The 20803-nt window shown below is 55.0% G+C and overlaps 2 protein-coding genes and 1 long non-coding RNA gene across 20 annotated transcripts in view; 1 reads left to right on the forward strand and 2 right to left on the reverse strand.

The window, feature by feature from the left end:
* Cpne6 (copine 6) overlaps window positions 1-1868 on the reverse strand; it is a 7853-nt gene extending 5985 nt beyond the window's left edge. Inside the window, exons 1-2 of one of the 3 annotated variants that reach the window (XM_048798777.1) lie at window positions 1851-1868; window positions 1236-1355 (exon numbers count right to left, since the gene is read on the reverse strand). The gene's annotated coding sequence lies outside the window, so the exon portion shown is untranslated. Of the gene's footprint in view, window positions 1-1235; window positions 1488-1850 lie in introns of those variants that run through there. The other 2 variants (XM_015489237.2, XM_015489228.2) reach the window with 2 other exon arrangements.
* Window positions 8-20803, forward strand: part of LOC125615267 — a 93362-nt gene continuing 72566 nt past the window's right edge. Inside the window, exons 1-2 of the long non-coding RNA XR_007345851.1 lie at window positions 8-162; window positions 6486-6564. This is a non-coding gene — a long non-coding RNA (uncharacterized LOC125615267). The remainder of the gene's footprint in view (window positions 163-6485; window positions 6565-20803) is intronic.
* On the reverse strand, window positions 3137-20750 carry Carmil3 (capping protein regulator and myosin 1 linker 3). 16 transcript variants are annotated; one of them, XM_015492493.2, is made up of 40 exons: window positions 20000-20750; window positions 18357-18451; window positions 18041-18091; window positions 17894-17953; window positions 17693-17808; window positions 17410-17507; window positions 17104-17174; window positions 16931-17004; window positions 16617-16692; window positions 16453-16541; window positions 15854-15948; window positions 15544-15630; window positions 15224-15333; window positions 15004-15081; window positions 14398-14474; window positions 14214-14318; window positions 14053-14122; window positions 13532-13613; window positions 13338-13434; window positions 13134-13188; window positions 12881-13053; window positions 12617-12685; window positions 12327-12420; window positions 12135-12233; window positions 11646-11774; window positions 11369-11482; window positions 10749-10924; window positions 9754-9841; window positions 9490-9627; window positions 9167-9230; window positions 8819-9027; window positions 8200-8300; window positions 7272-7587; window positions 6796-6924; window positions 6068-6134; window positions 5870-5959; window positions 4125-4243; window positions 3865-4045; window positions 3582-3692; window positions 3137-3468 (listed from the first exon to the last, which is right to left on the reverse strand). In XM_015492493.2, the coding sequence occupies exons 1-40, from the start codon at window positions 20037-20039 to the stop codon at window positions 3443-3445; spliced, it is 4119 nt and encodes a 1372-aa protein (XP_015347979.2). In that variant the 5' UTR covers window positions 20040-20750; the 3' UTR covers window positions 3137-3442. The 16 variants fall into 16 exon arrangements, with proteins under 16 accessions (XP_015347979.2, XP_048654725.1, XP_048654731.1 ...); XM_048798774.1 differs by having other exon boundaries at window positions 3207-3471; window positions 3573-3692; window positions 3865-4039; XM_048798773.1 differs by having other exon boundaries at window positions 3207-3471; window positions 3573-3692.

The raw sequence follows: 20803 nt of genomic DNA on the forward strand, positions 1-20803 counted from the left end.
TCAGGACCCCCCCCCCCCACCTTGCCCTCCTTACTGAGGCCCTGGGGTCTCATGGACTTCCTGCTTTCCCTGCCTTCTGCCTGACTTCCCCAGAACTCTGAGCAGGGGAGGATGGAGGAGCAGAGCCTCTCCCTGTTGTGCTTCTGTCAGCTACCAGCCTAGGTATGTGCGGATGGGGCTGGAAAGTGTTGGGGGACGCAGCAGGGTTCCTGGCAGTCCTGGCTTCCAGGCCATCGATTGATCCATGCTGTCTGCTGGCTCAGCATCTTCTGCTATTTCCCGACTGGTGTTTGAGCCAGCACTGCACTCAGTCTTGGCATGAGCGAGCTGAACTGGGGCAAGGGGGTGGGCAGGGGCTGGAGAGGCCCCTGGAGGTCTGAAGAGAAAAGGTCTCAGGAATGAAGTCCGCAGTAGGCAGGAGGAGACAGGTTGGAAGGTGCTCTGCTGGGCTGTCCCTGTCCTCTCCCTACCCCCACTCATCTTCTGGCTGCCTGATGGGAAAGGAGGGGCAGTGGGCTTGGGAATTAGATTCAGGACCAGAGCTCTGCTGAAGGCTCCCCCAGGCTCCTGGCAGTGGCTCTCACTATGACAAAAATTGCAGCCCTCCCCCCTCCTCTGGTCTCACACTTCTTGGCAACACTGGCACTGTCTCTTAGCGACAGGGTTTTGGGGGAGCCACAGCCCCCTCCATGCTGCCCGTGGGATGCATGCGCTCCATCCTCCCCCAGCGCTGCTACAAAATCTTGGGCAGCAGCAGGCAGGGGTATGCCGGCCTGAGTTCATGGCCGGTCAGTCCATCTATCTGTGTCTGTCCAGGTCTCAAGGGTGAGACTGTCAGATCTCATGCTGTGCTTTCCCCGAGTGAGTGTGTGTTGGTGTGTCTGAGTGCCCCACCCTCTGTGTCTGCCCCTTTCTGTCATGTGTCCATCTCCGGGAGGGTGTGACAGTTTCTGTACCTCCTTCAAAACTGAGACCCTTCCCTGGTTGGTACCCATCTTCTCTCAATGTATCCTTGTAGGTATGTGAGTGAGGGTCTGGGCTGGGGTTTTCTGCCTTCTAGCTATGAGTCTCCCCACTCTTGTGGGTCTCCTGATTGATATAGGCAGGGACATTTGGTGGTGAGGGGATCAGGCAGGGTTGAGGGACCTCTCTGGGGGCCAGAGGAGATGTTGTTATGGAGACTGGGCCAGGTTGGGTAGGACCAGGGCTGCTCTAGGGAGAAAGGGTGGGCTCACCTGGGCTCTCAGTCGGGGGCTCTTCTCTCCGGCTCTCCTCTTCAGCCCTGGCCCTGACTCCCTTGCTGCTCCAGCCGCTGGCGCCGGCTCCGGCTCCAGCTCTGCTGCTATTTATGGGGCCTGGATGGGGAGGGATGGGGGGGCCGCAGCACAAGCTCCCCCCGCACAGACCGGTTGGGAGGGAGAAGAGGGGAGAGGCAGGGCCATTGCCTGAGAGGGAGCCACAGAACTGGGGAAGGAGGGCGGGCTGGGGGTGGCTCAGAGGCAGGACCCCCGCAGACACAGTGACACACGTCTTCCCCTTCACACCACACCCACACCCAGCATCACAGAGATGCACATGCCGCAGTGGTGCATGCACACACATCCACACACATCCACACAGAAAGAATGGCGACACGTGCACCCACGGCTCACACATATCTTGACACACACAGGCGCCAGTACGTAAACTCACTGTGACACCATGACAGTTACAGCCCCACCCATACACAGTGTGAAACACACCCAGTCTCAGTGCTTTCAACAGTATTACACTTGTTAAGGATATTTGCAGTCACATATCAAAGAACACTGGGCTTTACTTGTCACACACATATATATAGGTTCACTCACACCAACCCAGGATACAACAGGATGTTGATTTCACGTGCTGTTTAAAAACCACCACACACCACGCAGACCCTCATGGCTTTAAGAATGATGTCCAGTTTCCTAGCCACCTTTTTATAAGGAGAAACAGGAAATGGACATGATTGGTTAGGACACAGACTCACATCCTGGGCATGAAGCCCTTGGAGGACAGGGCTGCACAGTGGGGGCATGTGCTAAAGGACTGATACCCAAGGCGTCTTCCTGGTGACACAGTGTACCCAACCACCCCTCTCCCCAACTGCGCATGTAGGGCCACATCCTTGTGGGAGTGACCGTGCCATGTGCAGATCTTAAGGAAGCAAGACATTAGTCATTCTTAGTGATACCAGGGGAAGTGAGCAATTAATTGCCTGGGGAGCTATAAGTCACACATGAAGACGTTTGAACACATGGCGATCTGGGATAAGAACACAAGAGCATTCACCAGGACATCTTCCTTTAAGCTGCTCATTTATTAAGGTAGCAACTATTTATTAACCATCTCCTGAGTGCCAGGCATTATACCAGGCACTGGGGCTAACCAGGTGGTTCGAATGTAGCCTCTCCCCTGCGGGAGGCAGAAGTGTCTGGAAGAGAGAAGTGCACATGCAGAGATGATACACCAATATGAAATGCAGTGAAGTGTGACAGATGCAACATCACTGACCTGCTGAGGAGGCAGTAGGGCCTTGTGAGGAGGGGCTGAATGCAGGTGAGTGGGGAGGACATCAAGAAGGCCACACAGAAGAAGAGGCTATTAAGAGGCTCTGAATATCAAAGGTACTGAGGGAAATGATTAATTTAATCATTTCCTCATGTCATAGAGACTCTGTTCACCTATAAGCTACTCTACTGTTGAGATTTTTGACTACTGAGGGTGCTCACAGGATGACACGTGTGACACTGATAGTGAGCATGTGTGTGAATGCATATACACATGCACACCCACTGCTCCCCAATCTCCCCCTGGTATGCTGGGGCCTTTCAATCCCATTGCATCTTCCAAAGCTGGACACACACTATGTTGGTCTCATTTTGCAGCCCTGACCCTGCACTAATAGCCCATCCTACCAGAGAGACTTAGAAGTCCCCTTCTGAGCAGCTTTGTTATTCTCCTTCTCCTTTCAGAGTCTCAGCCCCATACCTGTGGGGTGTTCCTCATTTTCCTCCACTGAGGCCAAGCCCTGGAGGCTTGTGGGAAGGGAACAGATGGTGGGAGTGTGGGAAGTGAATGGGGAAGACAGCAGAGACTGAAGGCAGACATTTTTTTTTTCTTTTTTATTCTATACAAGTGGGGAGAAGCCCCTGGGGATACAGGGACAGAGATCTACCCTCCCAGGGGAGGAGACAGGCCCCACCCTGAAGCTCTCTGCAGAGCGAGGCATCAAGGCAGGCACTGAGAGCCTCCCTCTCTCCAGGTTGCTTCCTCCCTTCCAGTCCCTGGCCTCCAACTCCCCTGTGCCTGTTGGACAGGGCTGGCAAGGAGTCTGGGGGAACAGGGATGGATAGGGGTCTGAGTCCTTGTGAGGCACATGTTGAGAGGAAGGCTGGAGAGGAAGGTGTCGTGGCAGCTGTCAGTCTGTTCCTGGCTCACTGGTTCCTGCTGGGGACAAATTCATGGAACTCTGTTTCCTGGGCAGGGAGAGCCAGCACCCTGTGTTGAATAGATTGACAGATAGGTGGGAAGGGGTCCTGCCCTCTCACCACTGGCACCTGAGGGGTCAGGGGGCCGTCTTCTATCAGGCTCCAGTTTATCACAGGACTGCGCCCGCCGTGTCCTCTTGGGTTTCAGTGGGGCAGTCCGGCGGCCTGGATCAGGGGGTCCTGAAATGACATTCATAGCAAGCTTGGCATATGTGGGAGATCACAGGCTGGGATGCTTATCCAGGCTGTGACTCCTGGTTGTTGCTTATTCCATGCCTTTTAAGGGGAACCGATGTGGACAGCAAGGTTTCTGAGGATTCCCTGAGCCCCTCACTTAGCCAGGGAAGCAGACCTTGGACTTCAGGCTCCTCTTGGTCTTGCTGTGAACCCAGCCTCAGCCGGGACTTGTTGACTCCTGGGGCTGTATTCCCAGCCTCGGTCTCCTCCCTGCCTCCTGGTACCTGAGGGGGCCGGCGACCTCTGGGGACAGCTACTGGCTTGGGAGGCCGTGGAGCTAAAGGGGGATCCTGTAGCTGGCAGAGGAAGGAAGGTGCTGGGTCAGTCTCCTTGCCCCATCCAAGCACCCTACCCACCCACCTTGCTGGCCCTCACCTTGGCATTCCTGGCTGGAACCATCCTCTCTGGGAATAAGGCTCCCTCCTTTTCTTCCTCCCCATCTTGGGAGGCTGGGCTGGGGCTCTGGCAGCTGTGGTTGGGGGCACTCCCCTCAGCTGGGGGATAGCAGACAGAAGAAGCTACAGGAAAAGGCATGCTTGAAGAGCCCTCCTCGGTGTCCTCCTCTGGGGAAGCCCCATAGGCCAAGACTTTCCCCCTTCAGTTCCATTTGCTCCATCTCTGCCTTTGATGTCCCCTTCTACCCTTCAATGGCCACCTTTCCTTAGCTCTGGGTACCCAGGATCACCCTGAGGTCATCACCTCTTGAGGGGGCTCTGGCCTGGATGCCTCTCTTGCAGAGCAGAACCCAGGTCCTTTCCTACCAGGGCAAAGCCGGGACATGGGGCCTGTTAGACCCACAGGCATGGCTGCCCATCCAGAGCTGCAGTGTCCCAGGGCTCTGCCAATACTGCAGCCTGACATTCCCAGAACTGTTTGCCAGTCTGATTTAGAGACAGACTCAAGGAGAGTACACTGGCACATTGCTGCCCTCCCCGCTGCCTCCTTGCCCCAACTTTTAAGCAGCATGAGTCTGAGGGTAAACACCTGGCAAATGGAGTCTATATGCGTCACTATGAGGGATGCGTGCAGTGAAGCATCTGCCTATTCTGACTGTGGTTTCCTAAATGAAGGATGCGGCCCTGCTTTGAATACTTGACCCAGTCTGTGTGAGGGATGGGAAGTCAGTACAGATGCCCCAGTGCTGGGTTGGCCTTGGAGGATGGGGAAGGCACACAGGCACTGTCATGACCATGTCAGCTTGGCTCTGGGCACTACAGGGGAGAGAGGAGCAAGGGCCAAAAGGGGCAGGAAGGGACTATGGAGAGCAGGCAGCCCAAGTCAGACCTGCCTGCCCATCTTTTAACTCCTTCTGGTCCTGTATGTATTAGTCCAGGGGTAGGAGTGGAGGAGGGCAAGGGGGTGTATGTGTCTACAGGAAGATTTTGTCCATGTCAATATTGTCAGGGGTCATATTCCAGGCCTTGGAAATTCAAGTCAATGCTGAGCTGGTCAGCTTTTCTTTAGTGGCTCCTTATACTTAAGGTACTCTGAACCCAGCAGGAGGGAAGTATCATACCTGGAATAGTCCTCCTCCATTTTATTCCTCCAGTCATGAGACCAGAAAATAAATGACCTATTTAAAGTCATGGGTGGCTGAGCAGGACCAATATCCAGGGCGTCTGACCTCCAAAGCAGTGCTCTTGCCCCTCCTTTGGGGCACCTTTCTGAATAACCCAATGATAGGTCGACGAGGTATTTTTACAGGAGGCTGAAATGTTTGAAATGAGCCTGGCATAGCTGGCACTCCCTAGCAGCTTGACTTCCCACCCTCTTCCCAGCTAAGGAGCAGAATGGGAACTTCTCTATAGAGGGCACTGCTGTGCTGATGGTGGTCTGAGGCGGCACCTATCCTAGAGGATTTGCTGGAACCATCGATAAAACATTGCTCCTGTCTGTTAGCTGTAGTGAAACCACTTTTGATCTGGAGATTTTTTCTTTGGATGGAACTGTTTGTCTCTTTTGAATGTAGCTTTGTAAAATACCCTTAAACATTTTCATTGTGCTGACTTCTCACTGCCCCATGTTGGTGGGAAATTCCTCAGCTCAGGAGCCACAGCTTCTGTTTCTTTGGACATGCCCTGGATTTTTGGTGCTGCTGCCTGGGAAGGGGCTCTCCATACCTATGTGCCATGTGGCCTCTGCTCGTCGTATGGCACTGAAGCTTGGCTTGGTGCTTTGAGGTGGTGGGGGTGGCTTCCAGGCTCCAGGTCCTGGAATGGAAGGAGATGGGAAAGGGAAAGGAAGAAAGAGAAAGGGCAAATTAGGAGGGGATCCTGAGAGAAGGGTCAAAGGAGGGGAGCAAGGATGAGTAATCTCACCTGCATCATCTGAAGAGCGCCTTTTCTGCCAAGCCTGGGTGCTGTCATCCAGGTCTGGGCCTGTGCCCTGAAAGAATGGGTAAGTCAGATCAGGTCATGAGAAAAGCCCCCTCCATGGGGGACTGCAATTGACAAATGGTTTCTGCTCTGGCATCTCATGTCATTTTCATGTCACTACTTCCTAGATACTTGGACCATGTTTCCCAAGTGGCACCCTTACCATCCTGGGGGCACAAGAAATGGCTTACACAAATTAACATACTTCTATCTTAATAGATAGATGTTTATTCTATGGTTAATAGAAAAATTACTTATACAAAGTGCCTGAGATTTTAAAGATGATAATGCTTATGTCTAGACTAAGTTTAAAAAAAGGTGAATTGATTTAAATAAAAATATTACATAAATACTAATTTAGGTGGCACATGGATAAGGCGAAAATCATCATAAATGGACTGCAATCAAGTTACCAAAGTTTGGGAAGAAGAGCACTAGAGGTGAGTAGTTTTATGACTCCTCCAACCACGTATTTTACAATATCCAAGAGGTTTAGTAGCTAGTCCCAAATTCCCTGGCAAGCATGGGTAGTGCAGAGAACTGCAGCCAACAACTTCCAACTCCAAAGCACCTGCATTCTCTGTGGAATCACCAGCAATGAGGGAGCAGGAAGGGGGATGGTGGACAGGGACCCACAGGACCCTCAGCTTGTAGTACCAGGCTCCTCTCACCTCTCGTTTCCCGTCGAAGCTCCAACCCTTGGCTCTTCCCAACCCAGGAAGGGCAACACCGTGGGCCCTTGGCTGCTGTGCTGTCCCAGGAACTGGGTCCCCCTCCCCTGGCTCTGACCCTTCGGTGCCCTGGAACAAGGTCTCTTGTTTACAAGCAGTTCCTGATGGAGAAGGAACTACATGGGCAGCAGTGGAGCAGTGGGAGCACCCCCACCCCACTGAGTCACTGGCCCTGGGGAGCCCTGCCATGACCCTGAGAGAAGTCCTTCCAATGCCATCATTTTCATACAGCACTCCCAGCATGCTCTGGGCTACCAGGTATTAGTCCATTCTCAAGGAAAGGAGAAATGGAATGACCAGTGCTCCTCAGAACCTTGAGTCCTAACATTCTCCCATTAATGTTGGGGTGATGTTAGCGAATGGGCTATGTGAGGGACAGGAGAAAGGGAGGACGCGGCACCCCCTGCTTTACTTACCATCTTCTTACGAAAGGAAGGTCCCCTTCCCCCACCAAATCCAGGGAGGAGGCTGGTTTCCTCCTCTGGGCTCCAGCAGGGAGAAGAGTTATTGCCGAGGCTTGGGGGGTCTGGGCTGGGAGGGCTCTCCTGAGTTGGGGGTGGGGGTGGGGGTGGAGGGAGGAGGAGTCCAGCAGTGGGGGACCCTGGTCCCCTGTCCCCCTTGAAGCTCCGGGGCCTCCGAAAATGAAACAGGCCTCGGCGCCTCTTCTTCTGGAGTGGAGGCAGTGGTGCCTCTGAGAGGCCTGGCCGAACAGTCCTCAGAGTCCTGGGGTAGCTGGGCAGAGTTGGGGTGAGTTAGTGACAAACGCTAGATGCAGAGCCCAGAGTGGTGCTGGTGTTGGTTCATCCTGGGTCTAATGAATATCCTATTTCTCTCTCTCATCTGGTCTCTCCTGCTGCCCTGTGCGCCTTTCCACTTACTTAGTTCTCAGAGGAGGTAGTGTCCTTTTCTTCCCCATCATAAACCTCCAGTAGTCTTTTTCCCCTAAATTGACTCTCTCCTCCCAGACTGTCTACCCCCTCGCCTTGGCAACAATTTTTCTCCTCCAAGTGTCCTGGCTTTTTCTGGACATATCCTGGGGAGTCTGTGTAAGACAGAGATGGAGGCCACTGGCCTCAGGGCCTCATACTACTAATGGGCCACCCATCCCAGGGCCTGTCACCTCTGCCCTGTCCCTACCATCCCAATCTGGTAGTTCATGCTGGCTCCATCCTTTTTAACTGTCATGAGGAGACTTAGAGGCATAGGAGTTAAAGGATGTGGGGGAAGGATAAGAATGTGGAAAAATGTCCCAGAGAGACTGGATTGGGGACACTGTTGCTGGAGAGACTTCAGGGGAATTGGGAGGATAGGAACTGAAAATGAGAGTGTGTCTAGGCATCATACCTGGAACTTTCATCCATGACCCTTCGGCTGAAAAAGTCCTCTAGCCCCTCATCTAGGCGGCTGGCCATTCCATTCTCCTGACGAGTCCCAGGTACTGGTACCTGCTAAGAGGAAGAGTCCTGTGGGATAGCTCATCTGGGTCAGAAATCCCACCTCCCAACCTCTCAGAGCCTTCCCTTTGGACTTGGCCCAATGGAAATTCAGACTTTGATTCACCTAGGCATTTCCTAAACTTGGTGGCTCTTGGCTTTGTCCTTCATAAAAATTAGAATGTCACTGCCTGGTAGACAGAGATTTCTTTCCTCATTTCTTTATTTTTTGATATGGGGTCTTGCTGTGTTGCCAGGCTGGTCTTGAACTCATGGGCTCAGGAAATCCTCCTGCCTCAGCCTCCTGAGTAGCTGGGTACCACCATCCCCAGCTAGATGGAGATTTATTATCTGCAATAAGGTCTAGCTCCCATCTAAACTGGATAATCCCTTAACTGTTTTATGGCTTGCTTGGGCTCCTGCCCAATTCCCCAAAGCTAAATTCTCTGGCATCTAGGACCTAAAGCTGGAATCCCTGGCAATAGCATTGCTAAGGAAAGTCAGTCCTTTGTAAGGTCTTTGGGACTCACACTGGGCCGACCTGGTCCTGGTGGGGTGGTCCTGGGGGGCCGGGGCCTCCCTTGTGTTTGATGCCTTAGTTTATAACCATGAGTAGGCAGCTCAGATAGACCTTCCCAGGAGCCACTAGCTGAAGGCTGGCTGCCCCCGAGTCCTGAGAACCAGCCAGGGGGGATCCCCAGGCTCCCCAGTTGGCTTTCCATGTCCTGAGGGCTCCCACCTGTGGGTACAGCAGCATTAGAGGGACTAGCAGGAGGGATAGGGAGAAGAGAGGATGCAGAGACAGAGAAGAAAGGGAAAGAGGGCCTAGGGAAGGCATAGGAGCCCGGAGGACATGAGAACTGAGGCTGGGGACTCACTGATGAAGGCAGACACCGGCCGGATCTTGCGGCAGCGTTTCTGCTTTTTGATGGCCATGGTGTCCTGCAGAAATGGACACAGGATGGGGCCAGGGCTCAAGAACCCTCAACTGGAGCCTCTTACTCCTCATTAAAGCCTTTTCTTTGGAGTTTATCCTCCCTCCTGCTGCTCAGGGGGCTGAGGCACTGGGACCAGGGAAGAGGCTGGGCTGGATTGAGTTTGAGGGGAGGCCAGGCACAGAGAGGTAGAGAGTGGAGTCTTGGGAGGGGGCAAAGTAATATAGGTTCAAAGGCAGGACCCAGGTTAAGGGGGGGTGGCTCACGATGTTGGTCCCAAGTTCATCATCTGTGGTCTCCTCGTGGTCATGGTTCCGGCCTCGGCCTCTGGAGGACAGATCCTGCCCTTGGCCCAGCCCCCCTGGTGGATCTGATAGTGTCCTTAACTGGGTCAAGTGCCGGGCCTGGGAAAGGATAGGTATGACTAGGATCCCAAGGAAGCTGCCCACCTCTCAGGGATATGGGAGGTTGGGATGGGGTGATGCAGGGTGGAGGGCATGCCCCAGCCTGGCCAGGTTCAGAAGACTTACCAGGCTCTTGTGGGAGTGGTACAGCTCCTGCAGGATCTCATCCACTATGGAGTTGGTCAAGTAGGTGACAACTGAGAGCTTCACCTCACTGTAGGCATAGGTGGGGCTGCTCAGTCACCCCTTGTCTGGCACGGAGCCTCAGCCCCTCCCTACCGCAGATGCCTAAGAGAATGGGTCAGTGGGCTTGGCTACCCATGGAGAATGTGGCTGCTATAGGAGGCACCTTATGTCTACCACAGTCATGTCTCCACAAACATGTCTAGTTCCAGCCCTCGTGTTTGTGGTCAAAGAGGAATTGAAGGAGGAGCAAGGAGGTTCTAGGTCAGGAGCCCCAGTGGAACAGAGCTAGGTGAATTTGGGTGCTGAATAAACCTTGAAAGTGTAGAAACCTGTACTTCTTGGGGCTGGGCTTGTGGCTCAGTGGCAGAGCGCTTGCCTTGCACATGTGAGGCACTGGGTTCGATCCTCAGCACCACATAAAAATAAATAAACAAAATAAAGATATTGCATCTCTCTATAACTAAAAAATATTAAAAAAAAGAAACCTGTACTTCTTGAGCCTGGCTGTTTCAGATTCTTTACTTATTTGCTTTGGTGAGTGGTGGCACCCAGACCCAGAGTGAAAGCACTTTAGGGAAAATGAAGACAGGGAGGAAGAGAACATGGCATCTAGGTGTCTGACATACATCACTTTGCTCATATCTTTGAGGAAGTTGGGTTTTGTTTCTAGGAAACAATTCCTGGTATATGTATGTGGGTACATGCTGCATATACCTGTTTGTGTACCACCGGGGCTTCTAAACCCCAGCTCAGCATTTACGATTACTAGGGCAAAGACCAGTCAGATTCTAAATAGCAAGGTTGCATTTGGTTAAAGATTTATCCCTCACAACAGAGATTATGCCATTCATTATTCATTGCTGCTGATAGTTCCCAAGTCCCTATGTACTCTGAGCCAAGTCCAGCCCTACCCCCAGCCCCATGCTCTTTCTCACTCCAGCTTGTTCTGAATGTCCTGTCCCGCCTGCTCCAGCAGTGCCCCTCGGATGAAGTTCCGAGGCACAGTGACGCGCTCTGCCACATTGCTCAGCATCTTATTGTGCCCCTCAGCCACCCGCATGGCTACGGGGCATAACTCCTGTGTTAGGCTGACCATGGATTCCAGGATCACCTAGTGTGGGGAGAAGGGAGGCCAGAGTCCCAAGGGGAGCAGTCAGGGCTGGCACTTCAGTGCAAGAAACGTTAGCCTGTCTATTCCAGTTCCCCATGGTGACACTGAGGGACCTGCCTAAGGACACAGATCTGTTAGAGCCTTGGACACTCAGGCTTCCCTACCTCATAATCAGTGCTTCTTCTATCCTACCACATAGAAAGGGGGAGAAACAGTCCCAGGATCAGAATTCAGAGAAGGGGAGGTTACAGTTTAGGGTCCAAGGTCAAAGCTTGCAGAAAAATCCAAGCCCCATATTGTTGTAATGCTTTTGCACAGGGGTACTGTGGGTAGTCTCAACTGTGCATTTCCTTTTTACCCTCCTTCTCTGACTTCAATTCTTAGCTTTGGACATTGGTCAACACTGGGTTCCCATCATGGCCTCCTCCCTTCTCCAGGACTTGCCTGCAGCTCCTTGTCCACAGCCTTGGACACCTCACTGGCTACTGATTCCAGCCTCTGCCGCACAGGTCCGTCATTGGCCAGCACATGGCCCAGCTCATAGAGGCTGGGAAACAGCTAGGGAAGGAAGGGGTTAGGTTCAGAGACCAGAATCAGAGCCTAAAACGTCCCTGGGGGCTTTGGGCTAGGAGAGCAGATGCCTGGACACTCCTGGGTTAGTATGGTTGGCCTTCTTGGGTTCTCCAGACTGTCAGGGAGGGTGGGGCTGCAGAGGGCTCACCGCCCGGGAGTTTTTGGCATCCTTGATGAGGTCCCGAGCGTAGAGCAGCTCATCCTGCACAGGTTCCAAAGGGCACAGCCTCAGTGCCCGCACCTCCTCCTGCACTCGTCCACACAGCCGCTGCAGCATCTGGAGCACAGTGGCAGGATTGTCAGGGGTCTCAGGTCAGACCCTTTGGTCCATGCACCTGGTGCTGACATTGGCAGTGGTGGTAGTGATGTCTTTGGGTAGCCCCAGTCTCTCTCTTTAGAATTCCCTTCCTGAATGCTCAGTCAAGTTCCCAGAACCCTGTGCATCTCTTGTCTGGGGCTACTTGTTTTCCCACATATGTTTGGAGCCCACATTCTGAATACCCTGTCCTTTTGCTTTCCTACATGCTCAATCCAGTTATGTGATTACCTGATGCCTCTTCCTGCCCCCACCCCATGCACTTCACCACCTTACCCCTGTACCCTTCATGCCCCATGTGTCCCAGAGGGAAACGTTTACTTGCTCGGCGCTGCTGGTCACCAGGCCCTGCTGTAGCCTGAAGGCCTGCTCCTGGGGGCATGTCTGAGAGTGGTTGTTCCTCACCAGGCACCATTGGATCTGGAGACCATGAAGTGGGTAGGATCAGGGCTAAGGACATGGGCTGCCCTCTGCCCCTTGCTTTCTCACCCTGCTTAAGATAGCACCCTCCACCTTCTGCCAGACGTCCTCCGTGCGCTCAGGGGCACTGCGGTAGGCTTGGGAGATGTCGCTCACCGGGAAGGACATGAAGCGCAGTGTATGGTTGCTGTGTGACACAGAATGGCTGGGTAGGGCAGGACCCCTGCTCCCCAAAGCCCACCCCTTGTGCATCATTTCCCCTCTTTCATGGTCCTTCCTTACACTTCTGTGGAGGAGACTGGTTGGGGCTGGGGTAGTTTAGGCCTGATCCTGGCAAGGGGAGGCAGGGGGCTTGGATCAGGGCAGGGCCTTGGTCCACTTACCTCTCCAGTGCCCTCGCAATATCCAGGAAGCCCAGGGCAGATGTATTGTTCCGATCCCATAGGATAGTTCTGAGGGAAGGTGAGCACTGGTTTGTCACCCCTTCCTCTAAAGCCCTCCCTCCTTTCCTGACTTAGTGATGGTTCTGGGATGGGGGTCTTCCAAAGGTTGGAATACAAGGCATTGAGGCAAGAATGTGTACATACATATGTGTGTGTTGTGGGGGGTTGGAATTTTGGGTCGGAGAGTCCAGGTGTGGATCTCACCTGAGGGAGGAATTTATCTGCAGGGCCTTAGACAGCATCTTGGCCCCGATGTCCTCCATGCCATTGCCGCTCAGATCCACTTTGGCCAGGCAGGTGTTACTTCCCAGAGCATTGATGAGGATGCTAGTACGGAGCTTCAGTCGGGAGTCTGCCACTGACAGTGACTGCAGGGACTGAGTGGGCAAGCAGGGGTTGGGTCCAGTCCCCACAGTCCCCTGCCACTGGAGGTCCCCTCCTAGGCCCAGTCACTCACACAGTCCTCTTCCTGGATCAGTTGTACCAGCTTGTGGAGGATCTCCTCCAGGGTCCTGTGGGGAATTGGGGCTCAGAGTAGAAGGGGAAGGGGCTGGGGTCATACTATTGAAGGAGGAGAGAGGTGGCCAGAGGTAATACAGTGAGCCAAGAGGATGGGTGGATGAAAGGATGAGGATCTCTGGGCGTGGGAAGGGGGCCTCACTTGGCCTTGACATTGAAGTTCTTGCCCAGGAACAGGTGCTTGAGGGACTTGTTCTTGCCAAGTGCAGGCACCAGGGTCAGGAGGTCCGAGTCGAACCCTGGTCAGTAGATGGGACAGGCCTGGCCTTGAGGCCTGAGGCTAACTGGGGTCTCCTCAGGGCTTCTTCCTTTTGTTCAAAGAGGTGTTCTACTCACCATTGTCTGACAGATCTAGGCTGCCCACACAGGTGACAGCCCCCAGCTGCTCCTGCAAGGCCTGGGCTCCTGCTGAGCGGAGCTGCAGAGACAGGGTAGAGCAGGGAAGGCCGGGATTGGGGTAAGAGATGGAGTGGGGGAATAGGGAACCTTTAATCCTCATAGACCAGAGTAGTAATGCCAGGGTTCCAAGGTCACACGAGGTTGTGGGTATAAAACCAGGGAGGTCCTTTATCTATACCCCATCCTTTTTCAAGGCTCTCTCTCTCCCTGTCAGAAAGACTGCTATTCCTAAAACAGCTCGCTCCTGCCCTCTGCTGGAAAAGCCTGGTATCTCCCACCCACCAAAGCTTTAGGTGGGGAGAACACAATGGTCTCTGGAAAAAGGGCCAGAGAGGGGAAGCAGAGGTGTGGTTAGGGCAAAGGGTTGCAGAGGAGTAGCACAGAGGTGAGAGGTGAGATGGAGCCAGGATTTGACTCTGGTTGGAGAAATGAACACTGGGTGACAGGTGAGAATTTACCTCACAGCTGCTGAGGTCCAGGTGCAAATCACTGAGGTGACTGTTGAGGGAGAGGCCCTGAAGTAGCGCCCTGTAGGAGGAAGGTCAGTAGGCCCACATTTACCCTTCCTCTAGGTCCCTTGGGTTCCCTTGGACACCCCCCAACCCTGCACCCACCAGACCTGAGGGCCTCCAGGGGCAGCCTTGTGGTTGACAGGTTGACGTGGCTCAGTGTGTAGGCGCTGCTGAAGAACTGCTTGAAGGCTGGTGGGGCCTCCCGGCCCTTCCTGTGGAGATCCCTGAGGTCAGCAAGGGAGGGGGATGACCACAGTTTGCCCTGTCCCTCCCTGCCCCTCCTGCCCCCACCTGTGGGAACAGCTGTTGCGAGCCAGGTTGAGGTAGGTGAGGTGGGAGCAGCAGCCATGAAGCAGGGCACCCAGAAGCTGTGGTGAGAGATATGGGGGGGCCTCAGAGGGGCCAGGAGGTGAGGAGTGTGGTAGGTCAAGGACTCCCTCCGCCCTCCCCACCAAGGTCGGGGAGGTTCCCTTTCCCACTGTGGATGCACACTCAGCTTCTTAAAGCCTCAGTTTTGTCCTCTGTAGAAAGTGTGTCCATTCCCTGTCTGGTTCCCTGGGCTGTGGAGAGGCTCACAGGCAGCGGATATGTAAAGCAGGGCCACCACTATTCCTAAGGTGCCTTTACTCAAGTTAGGGGAAACATCCTTTCCCACCAGTGGAGACACAGCCCTAGGCTAGGGTGCACAGCTGGAGTGAGGAGGTGAGGGCTGGCTTTTGGCATAGCAGGTGCAATCTCGAGACCTGGATATGGTGCACATAGGTATGAGCTACTGCTAAACTCCTCCTGGCAGCCTGCCCACCTCTGTACTCAGAGAAGGGGCAGGGGTGAGACAGAGACCCACCATAGCCTCCCCAAATCCCCTCAGCCTGGCACTCCCCGTCACCAACCCCTCACCAAGTCAACAGCACAGTCAGTCCCCGACAGGTCCAGGTGCACCAGGGCATTGGGCTGGGCCAGGAAACTGTACAGAGCCTTAGGAAGAAAGGACAGACAGGCTACGGGAGAAGAGATGACAGAGTCTCTCTACCCCCAGGGGCAACGGGGTGAAAACTCCCTGGCCCTGAATCCTGAGCATGCTTCTGCAAAGGGTGAGGCTAATGTTCTGTGGACTCACATTGGCTTCGTCGGTGGCGAGCAGCCCAGGGTTCTTGCTCAGGTCCAGGTATCGAAGGGAGCTGGCGAAGGCCGGGTTGGCCCCAAATGTCTGGCCCAGTGCCTGGAGCCCTGAGCACAGCGAGCACTGGGCTGGGTTGGCCCTCATCCCCACCTCTTCCCCTCAATACATGACCCTTCCCCATTCCTAAATGTGGCTATTTTCCACCCACAATCCCTGGAATGGTATGTGGATGTGTGGGTGCACCTCTGAGGCTCAGCATCACAGGGAGCACTTGGGGGAGGTCAGCAATCAGAGGTTAGGGGTCCTGGTGTGAGTACCTCGGGGGGAAATGGCAGTCTTGGCCAAGCACAGCTTGGTGAGGCCAGTGGGGAAGCAGAGTAGCTGCTGGCTCAGACTGAGGAAACCTGAGGAGTGGAGAGAATGGGCCCAGTGAGAGCTGGGCAGTAGGTGCAGGTGGTGTAGAGTCAGATGGGGGCTTGAGTAGGGTGCAGGCCTGGGGTCAAGGATAGAAATGCTGGGACAGGGGCTACCATCAGGCTGAAGAGCCACTGTTCAGACCCGGGTTGGACTCTGGGCTAGGACAGGGGTCTACATTGTGGTGGGATAGAATTCAGGGCTGGGGCTCACCCTTGTCCTCGATGGGGTTGTGGGACAGAGTGAGGGCATGCAGCACACAGCTCCCGTTCTCCCCAAACACCCCGGCCAGCTTCTGGACAAAGTCCCTTCGGGGAAGGGGAGGAAGGATTTGTCCGGAGCTGAGCCCCAGGTCCCAACCCGTGGGCTTCCCCTCCTCCTCTACCTGCCTGTCTGGCTGGCGCTGCAATGGTCAGAGGCCCTCAGAACAGGGGAGCAGCTTGGGGCCTGCCAGGGACCTTGTCACCTCTCTGGAGTACCTGAGGGCATGCCACACCTTAGGAAGTTGTGCTGAGACAAAGCCCAGCTTTGAGTCCTCAAGACTGCCACCCTGCTTGGCATTTGATGGAAAACAGGGATAAGGTATGGCAAGAACTAGGGAAAGGCCAATGAATTTGGGCATTGGGAGCCTGAGGTCTGAGTTCCAGCTTGACCACTAACTTGATTTGTGCCCTCTTTGGGTCTCAGCTTCCTTCCTCTCTGGAAAGTGAGGAGCTGGATGAGATAGTTCAGGGACCCCATGCTCTGAGGTTTTAGAACTCTTAAGACTACATGAAGGGGATACCACTGCCCACAGAGGAAGCTGGCCTCACGTCTTAAGTCCAGCATTGTCCAGCACTAGCTCTTCCAGGCTCCCCGACTTGCTCAGGGTATGTAGCACCTGTTCTAGAACTTCTGAACCCTGAGGACAGAAAGGTTCTAAGATCAGGAGCCAAGGAGGACACTCCCCTGCCCTCCCCTCTCTCCTACTTCCTACCAGCCGCAGGTCTTTGCAGTAGAGTTTGGTAAACCACTGGTTGTAGGCCAGGGCTGCCACCATTAGGGCCAAATCTCTGTGGGGATAGTGAAGAGAGGAGGAAGTGGTAAGTAGGTGGCTGGGGTAGGAAAGAAGAGACCAATGATGGGGGTAATTGGACTGGGGAAAGATGGCTAGATACCAGTGGAGTTGGGAGTGTGGAGTTGGGGAGATAGAGCAGGGGCTGGGTGGGACCAGAAGGGAGATCCTGGGAAGGGCCAGGGTTGAACAGAGGTGGGGAATTTGGGGGTTAAGTCTCTGCCCCAACTGCTTACCGGCTCTCTAAGTGGCTGAAATCCAGAAGATTGAACTCACGGTTATCCTCAGCATGGTAAATGGTATCCACATCCTTGGAGAGATGGAACTAGCTCACACCTGCTCCCCACCCCCTCATCTGCTCCTCCCTCCAGGTCCCACTGGCTCCCTGCTAAATCCCTGCTCAACGCACCCATTGCACCTCCTCACGGCAGTGCAGCCCATTGTAGTCACACAGGGCAGCATAGGTCTCGGAGAAACCACCTGTGGAGAGGAGATGGACTGGCTCCATGAAGGGCAAGGGGATGTGAAACAGCTTGGGGTTCAAGGTCACCATATGTGCTAGTATCCTAGGTTCCTGCTACATCATGCAGCTCCTGAGATCCGGGAACATCAAGGCAGGCAAAGACTCCTCAAGGCAAAATCCCATGCACAAAGGGCTCTGGACATGGGGCAGAATGACCTGGGTCCCACATTCCTTGTGTTTGCCCCTGCTCACCACACACGCTATGGGTGGTAGATGTTGAAGTCTCAGAGTTGGGGGATGTGTCTCGGGGGCCCTCAGGTGTGTCCACATTTCCACGTCGGATCAAACACCTGGAAAATGAACAAATCATCCAAGAGTGGGATCGAAAGAGGCTCTCAATTATTTCCCCTGTTATAGCTTTTGTGCCCCCAGGAAAAAGCAGGAGGGGAACATGAGCACTCTTTTTCTAGGTTGTCTAGTTGTCTAAGTCTCATTGTTGTCTAATCCCTTGAGATACCCCTTGTTTGCCACTCACCCAGGGCCAGGGCAGACCTTGGAGAGGGCAGAGCTCACATGTCGCGTCACCTGGTCCACGCTCTCAGCTGATGGCAGTCGCATGCTCACCATGCCGCGCTCCGTCTCCACCAGGATCTGGGGGGAGGGAGCGGCAGAGCCTTAGACATTGACTCCCTCCTCCAGTTGGCCCAATAGTGGCATGCAGAACCCTGGTGATCACCTGGTTCTGACTGAGCGTGTTGAAGGCACGGATCTCCAGGACATTGAAGGAGCTCTCCACCTGGAGGGATGGAGATGCTCAGTTCCTGATTAGGACCTTGTTGCCAGGCTCAGAAGGGAGCATGCTAGTCTTCTCTGCTCAACTCACCTTGGCAGGGACTTTAAGGGGGAAGAGGTGGAGTCGCCAGGAGGTCAGGGCCTGCAGAGAAGAGTATCAGCTGCTCATGGCAGCTGCCTGGGCCCTGGTGACCCTGCCTTCCTTTAGCCCCCTCAACTCTGCTCTTGGAGTTTCCTTTTCTTTCCTGCCCTACCTTAGGTTCCTAGACATCAGCCCAGCCCGCCCTGCCCCTCCCCCAGGCTTTATCTCCTCAGCTGTTCTCCCATTTCTGTCTCTCCTGTCTAGCTCCCTACAGCTCAGTTGCTCTCACCAACTCCCTTCACCCCACCAAGATCAATGCCCTCACCAGCACTCGGTCCTCAAACTTCTTGGGTTTTGTCTCTAGCTTCACTCGATGTTGCTGGAGCACAGCCCCTTGGCTCAGGCACCTCCGGATGCTGTCTGCAGATGGGTGGGGGCCTGCTCAGAGCTCCCCTCACCCTGGCCACCCCCACTCCCTCAGGGTTGTTCAGATAGAGGCAGAGGCAGGGGCAGATTAGAGGAGAGAGAAACAGGGACAAAGAAGTATGGTACAGAGACTTTTCCTTCGTGGGTGACTTTTCCTATTGGAGAGGGAATGTAGAATGGAGAAAACTCTGGCTCCTGATGTCCCTGAGTTAGGGGACAGTAGCTGAGTGGCACTGCCTGTAGGAGGGTATGTCTTATACCTCTGAGGGTGTGAAGGATTTCTCCAGCCCATCAACACATACACAGTGAGTCAGTATGTGGGGGTGTGGGGGTGTCCCCTGACTGTATCCTAGGTGGTCTGGGTGTGGGAGTCTGACTTTACTACGAGTGTGTATGTATGCCTTCTGACAATGCCAGGGAGCCTGAGTATGGCATTGGCAGGGACAGAGAAGTGTGAATGAGTCTGCTGGCTTGCTACTGTGAAAGGGCACAGTGCCAGACAGTTCGTGTGTGTGTGTGTGTGTGTGTGTGTGTATGTGTGTGTTGGTGGTGGTGGGGGAAGGATTTAATGTTTAAATGAGCCCCATACCCATCTGCTGGCAGAACCATCCGGATATCCCATAGTGTGCATATGTACACGTGTGCAGTGGGGGTACATGTGTGTGGTGGAGGTACAGTTTCTGTAAAGATGTGTATACACACATCTCATGATTGTGATCCAGTGTGTGAGGGTATCTGTGGGAAATCGCCACAGTGCATCATGGCTCTTAGCATCCTTGAGCTCCTGCTCTCTGCGTGGGCTAGCCTGTGCTCAGCCTCTGGGGTCAGGGTTGTGGCACTGCTGGGGGTGCGGGCAGGCCTTGGTTTGGGCTAAGTATGAGAACCTATGAAACCAGAAGAGGCTTTGAAGTGTGGGTGGTGGGTAATGAGAAGAGGGCAGGTTGGGAAGGGGGCTGTGGGAGGTAAGCTGAAGGGACCCTGCTTTTGATTTTAGCTTCAGTCCAGAGCCTCTTTCCTGTCTCCCTTCTTTGCCCCGATGGCCTGGTCGATGCCAGGCATCTAGGGGGCTCTCTCCCGGGTCAGTTCCGGGGCGGGGCCGAGAAGAGGGAGGGTGTTAAGACAAGCAGCGGTCAGGACCAGGGGCAGCTCCCATCGCCTGGCGGGGCGGGCCTGGCCCCGCCCGGCGGGGGTGGGGGGAAAGCAAGGACTCTAAGGAGGGGACACTGGACACCTCACCGAGGGGTGGGTCAGGAACGCTAAGCGTCAGCCCCAGAAAGCGCAAGGGAACTGCACCTGTCACCCAAGAGCGGGACGGGCGGCTCCAGGATAGGAAGGTCCTTGGTAGGGTGAGGCGAGCGGGGCAGAGGAGGATGCTCCGGGGACAGCGATGCCAGAGCTGGGATGCAGGAGTAGGGGGCTGCCTTGGAGCGAGGATGCATGAGGGGGCAGGAGGCACCGGGCTTGGGTCTGACCACGGGCAGGAAAGCACTGGTCTGGGATGCTCCCGGACGGGGCGTCCCGGAGACCAAGGCAGCCTCCTACCTTGCAGCTCGCGGGTGAGCTCCACGCTGGCCTTGGCCATGGCGGTCGCTGCTGCTGCTGCTGCTGCTGCTGTTGCTGCAGAGAAGCCGCCGCCGCCGTCGCCGGGGAGCCGCGGCACATGCTAGTCCCGGCTCCGGCAGGGCCCGGGCGCTGAGCGCTGCAGCAGCGACCGAGCCCGCTCCAGTCAGGGGCGGCTGCGCGAGCGCTCCTCCCCCCCGCCTCGGAGCGCCGGGTCTCCAGCCCCGCCCGGAGAAGTGCTGAACTGAGCATGCGCGCTGCGCTGCCTAGCCGCGTGAGACCCCGCGCGCGCTCGCGCCGACCCCTCCTGCGGGCTACCTAGTGAGAGGCCCAGAGCACGTCGCCTGGTGTTTGGGGTATCTCCCGGGCCGGGGGCAGCGTTCCTGCTCTCCGTGCCACCTACTCACTGGGCACCTAGGGCAGAACCCCCAATTTCTTTGTTTATGGGCCTGGGTACACCTCCTTGGGCCATTCTTGCAGAGCCCCTCCCCTTTCCCCCCGGCAGCTCAGGACCCATTCAGCTCGTCCTTGCTGACCCTGGAGGGAACTCCAAACCAAGGGCGATCCTGGGAGAGGACCTGGCCGGATCTGGGGGAGTTCGTCCCTATTCCTTGCTTGCCCGCCCAGGCTCGGGGATCCCCGTAGCGTCCTTGGCACATCCCTTGGGTTGTGAGGCTCGGAGTAGCACCTGGGAGTTTCCGAACCACCTCCTCCCAGCTGGCAGCTCTGCAGACACCTCCACCCTCAAGCGTCACACTCAAATCCTGGAGACCAGGAAGAGTGCTG

Source organism: Marmota marmota, unplaced genomic scaffold, assembly GCF_001458135.2.
Source record: "Marmota marmota marmota unplaced genomic scaffold, marMar, whole genome shotgun sequence".
NCBI lineage: Eukaryota > Metazoa > Chordata > Mammalia > Rodentia > Sciuridae > Marmota > Marmota marmota.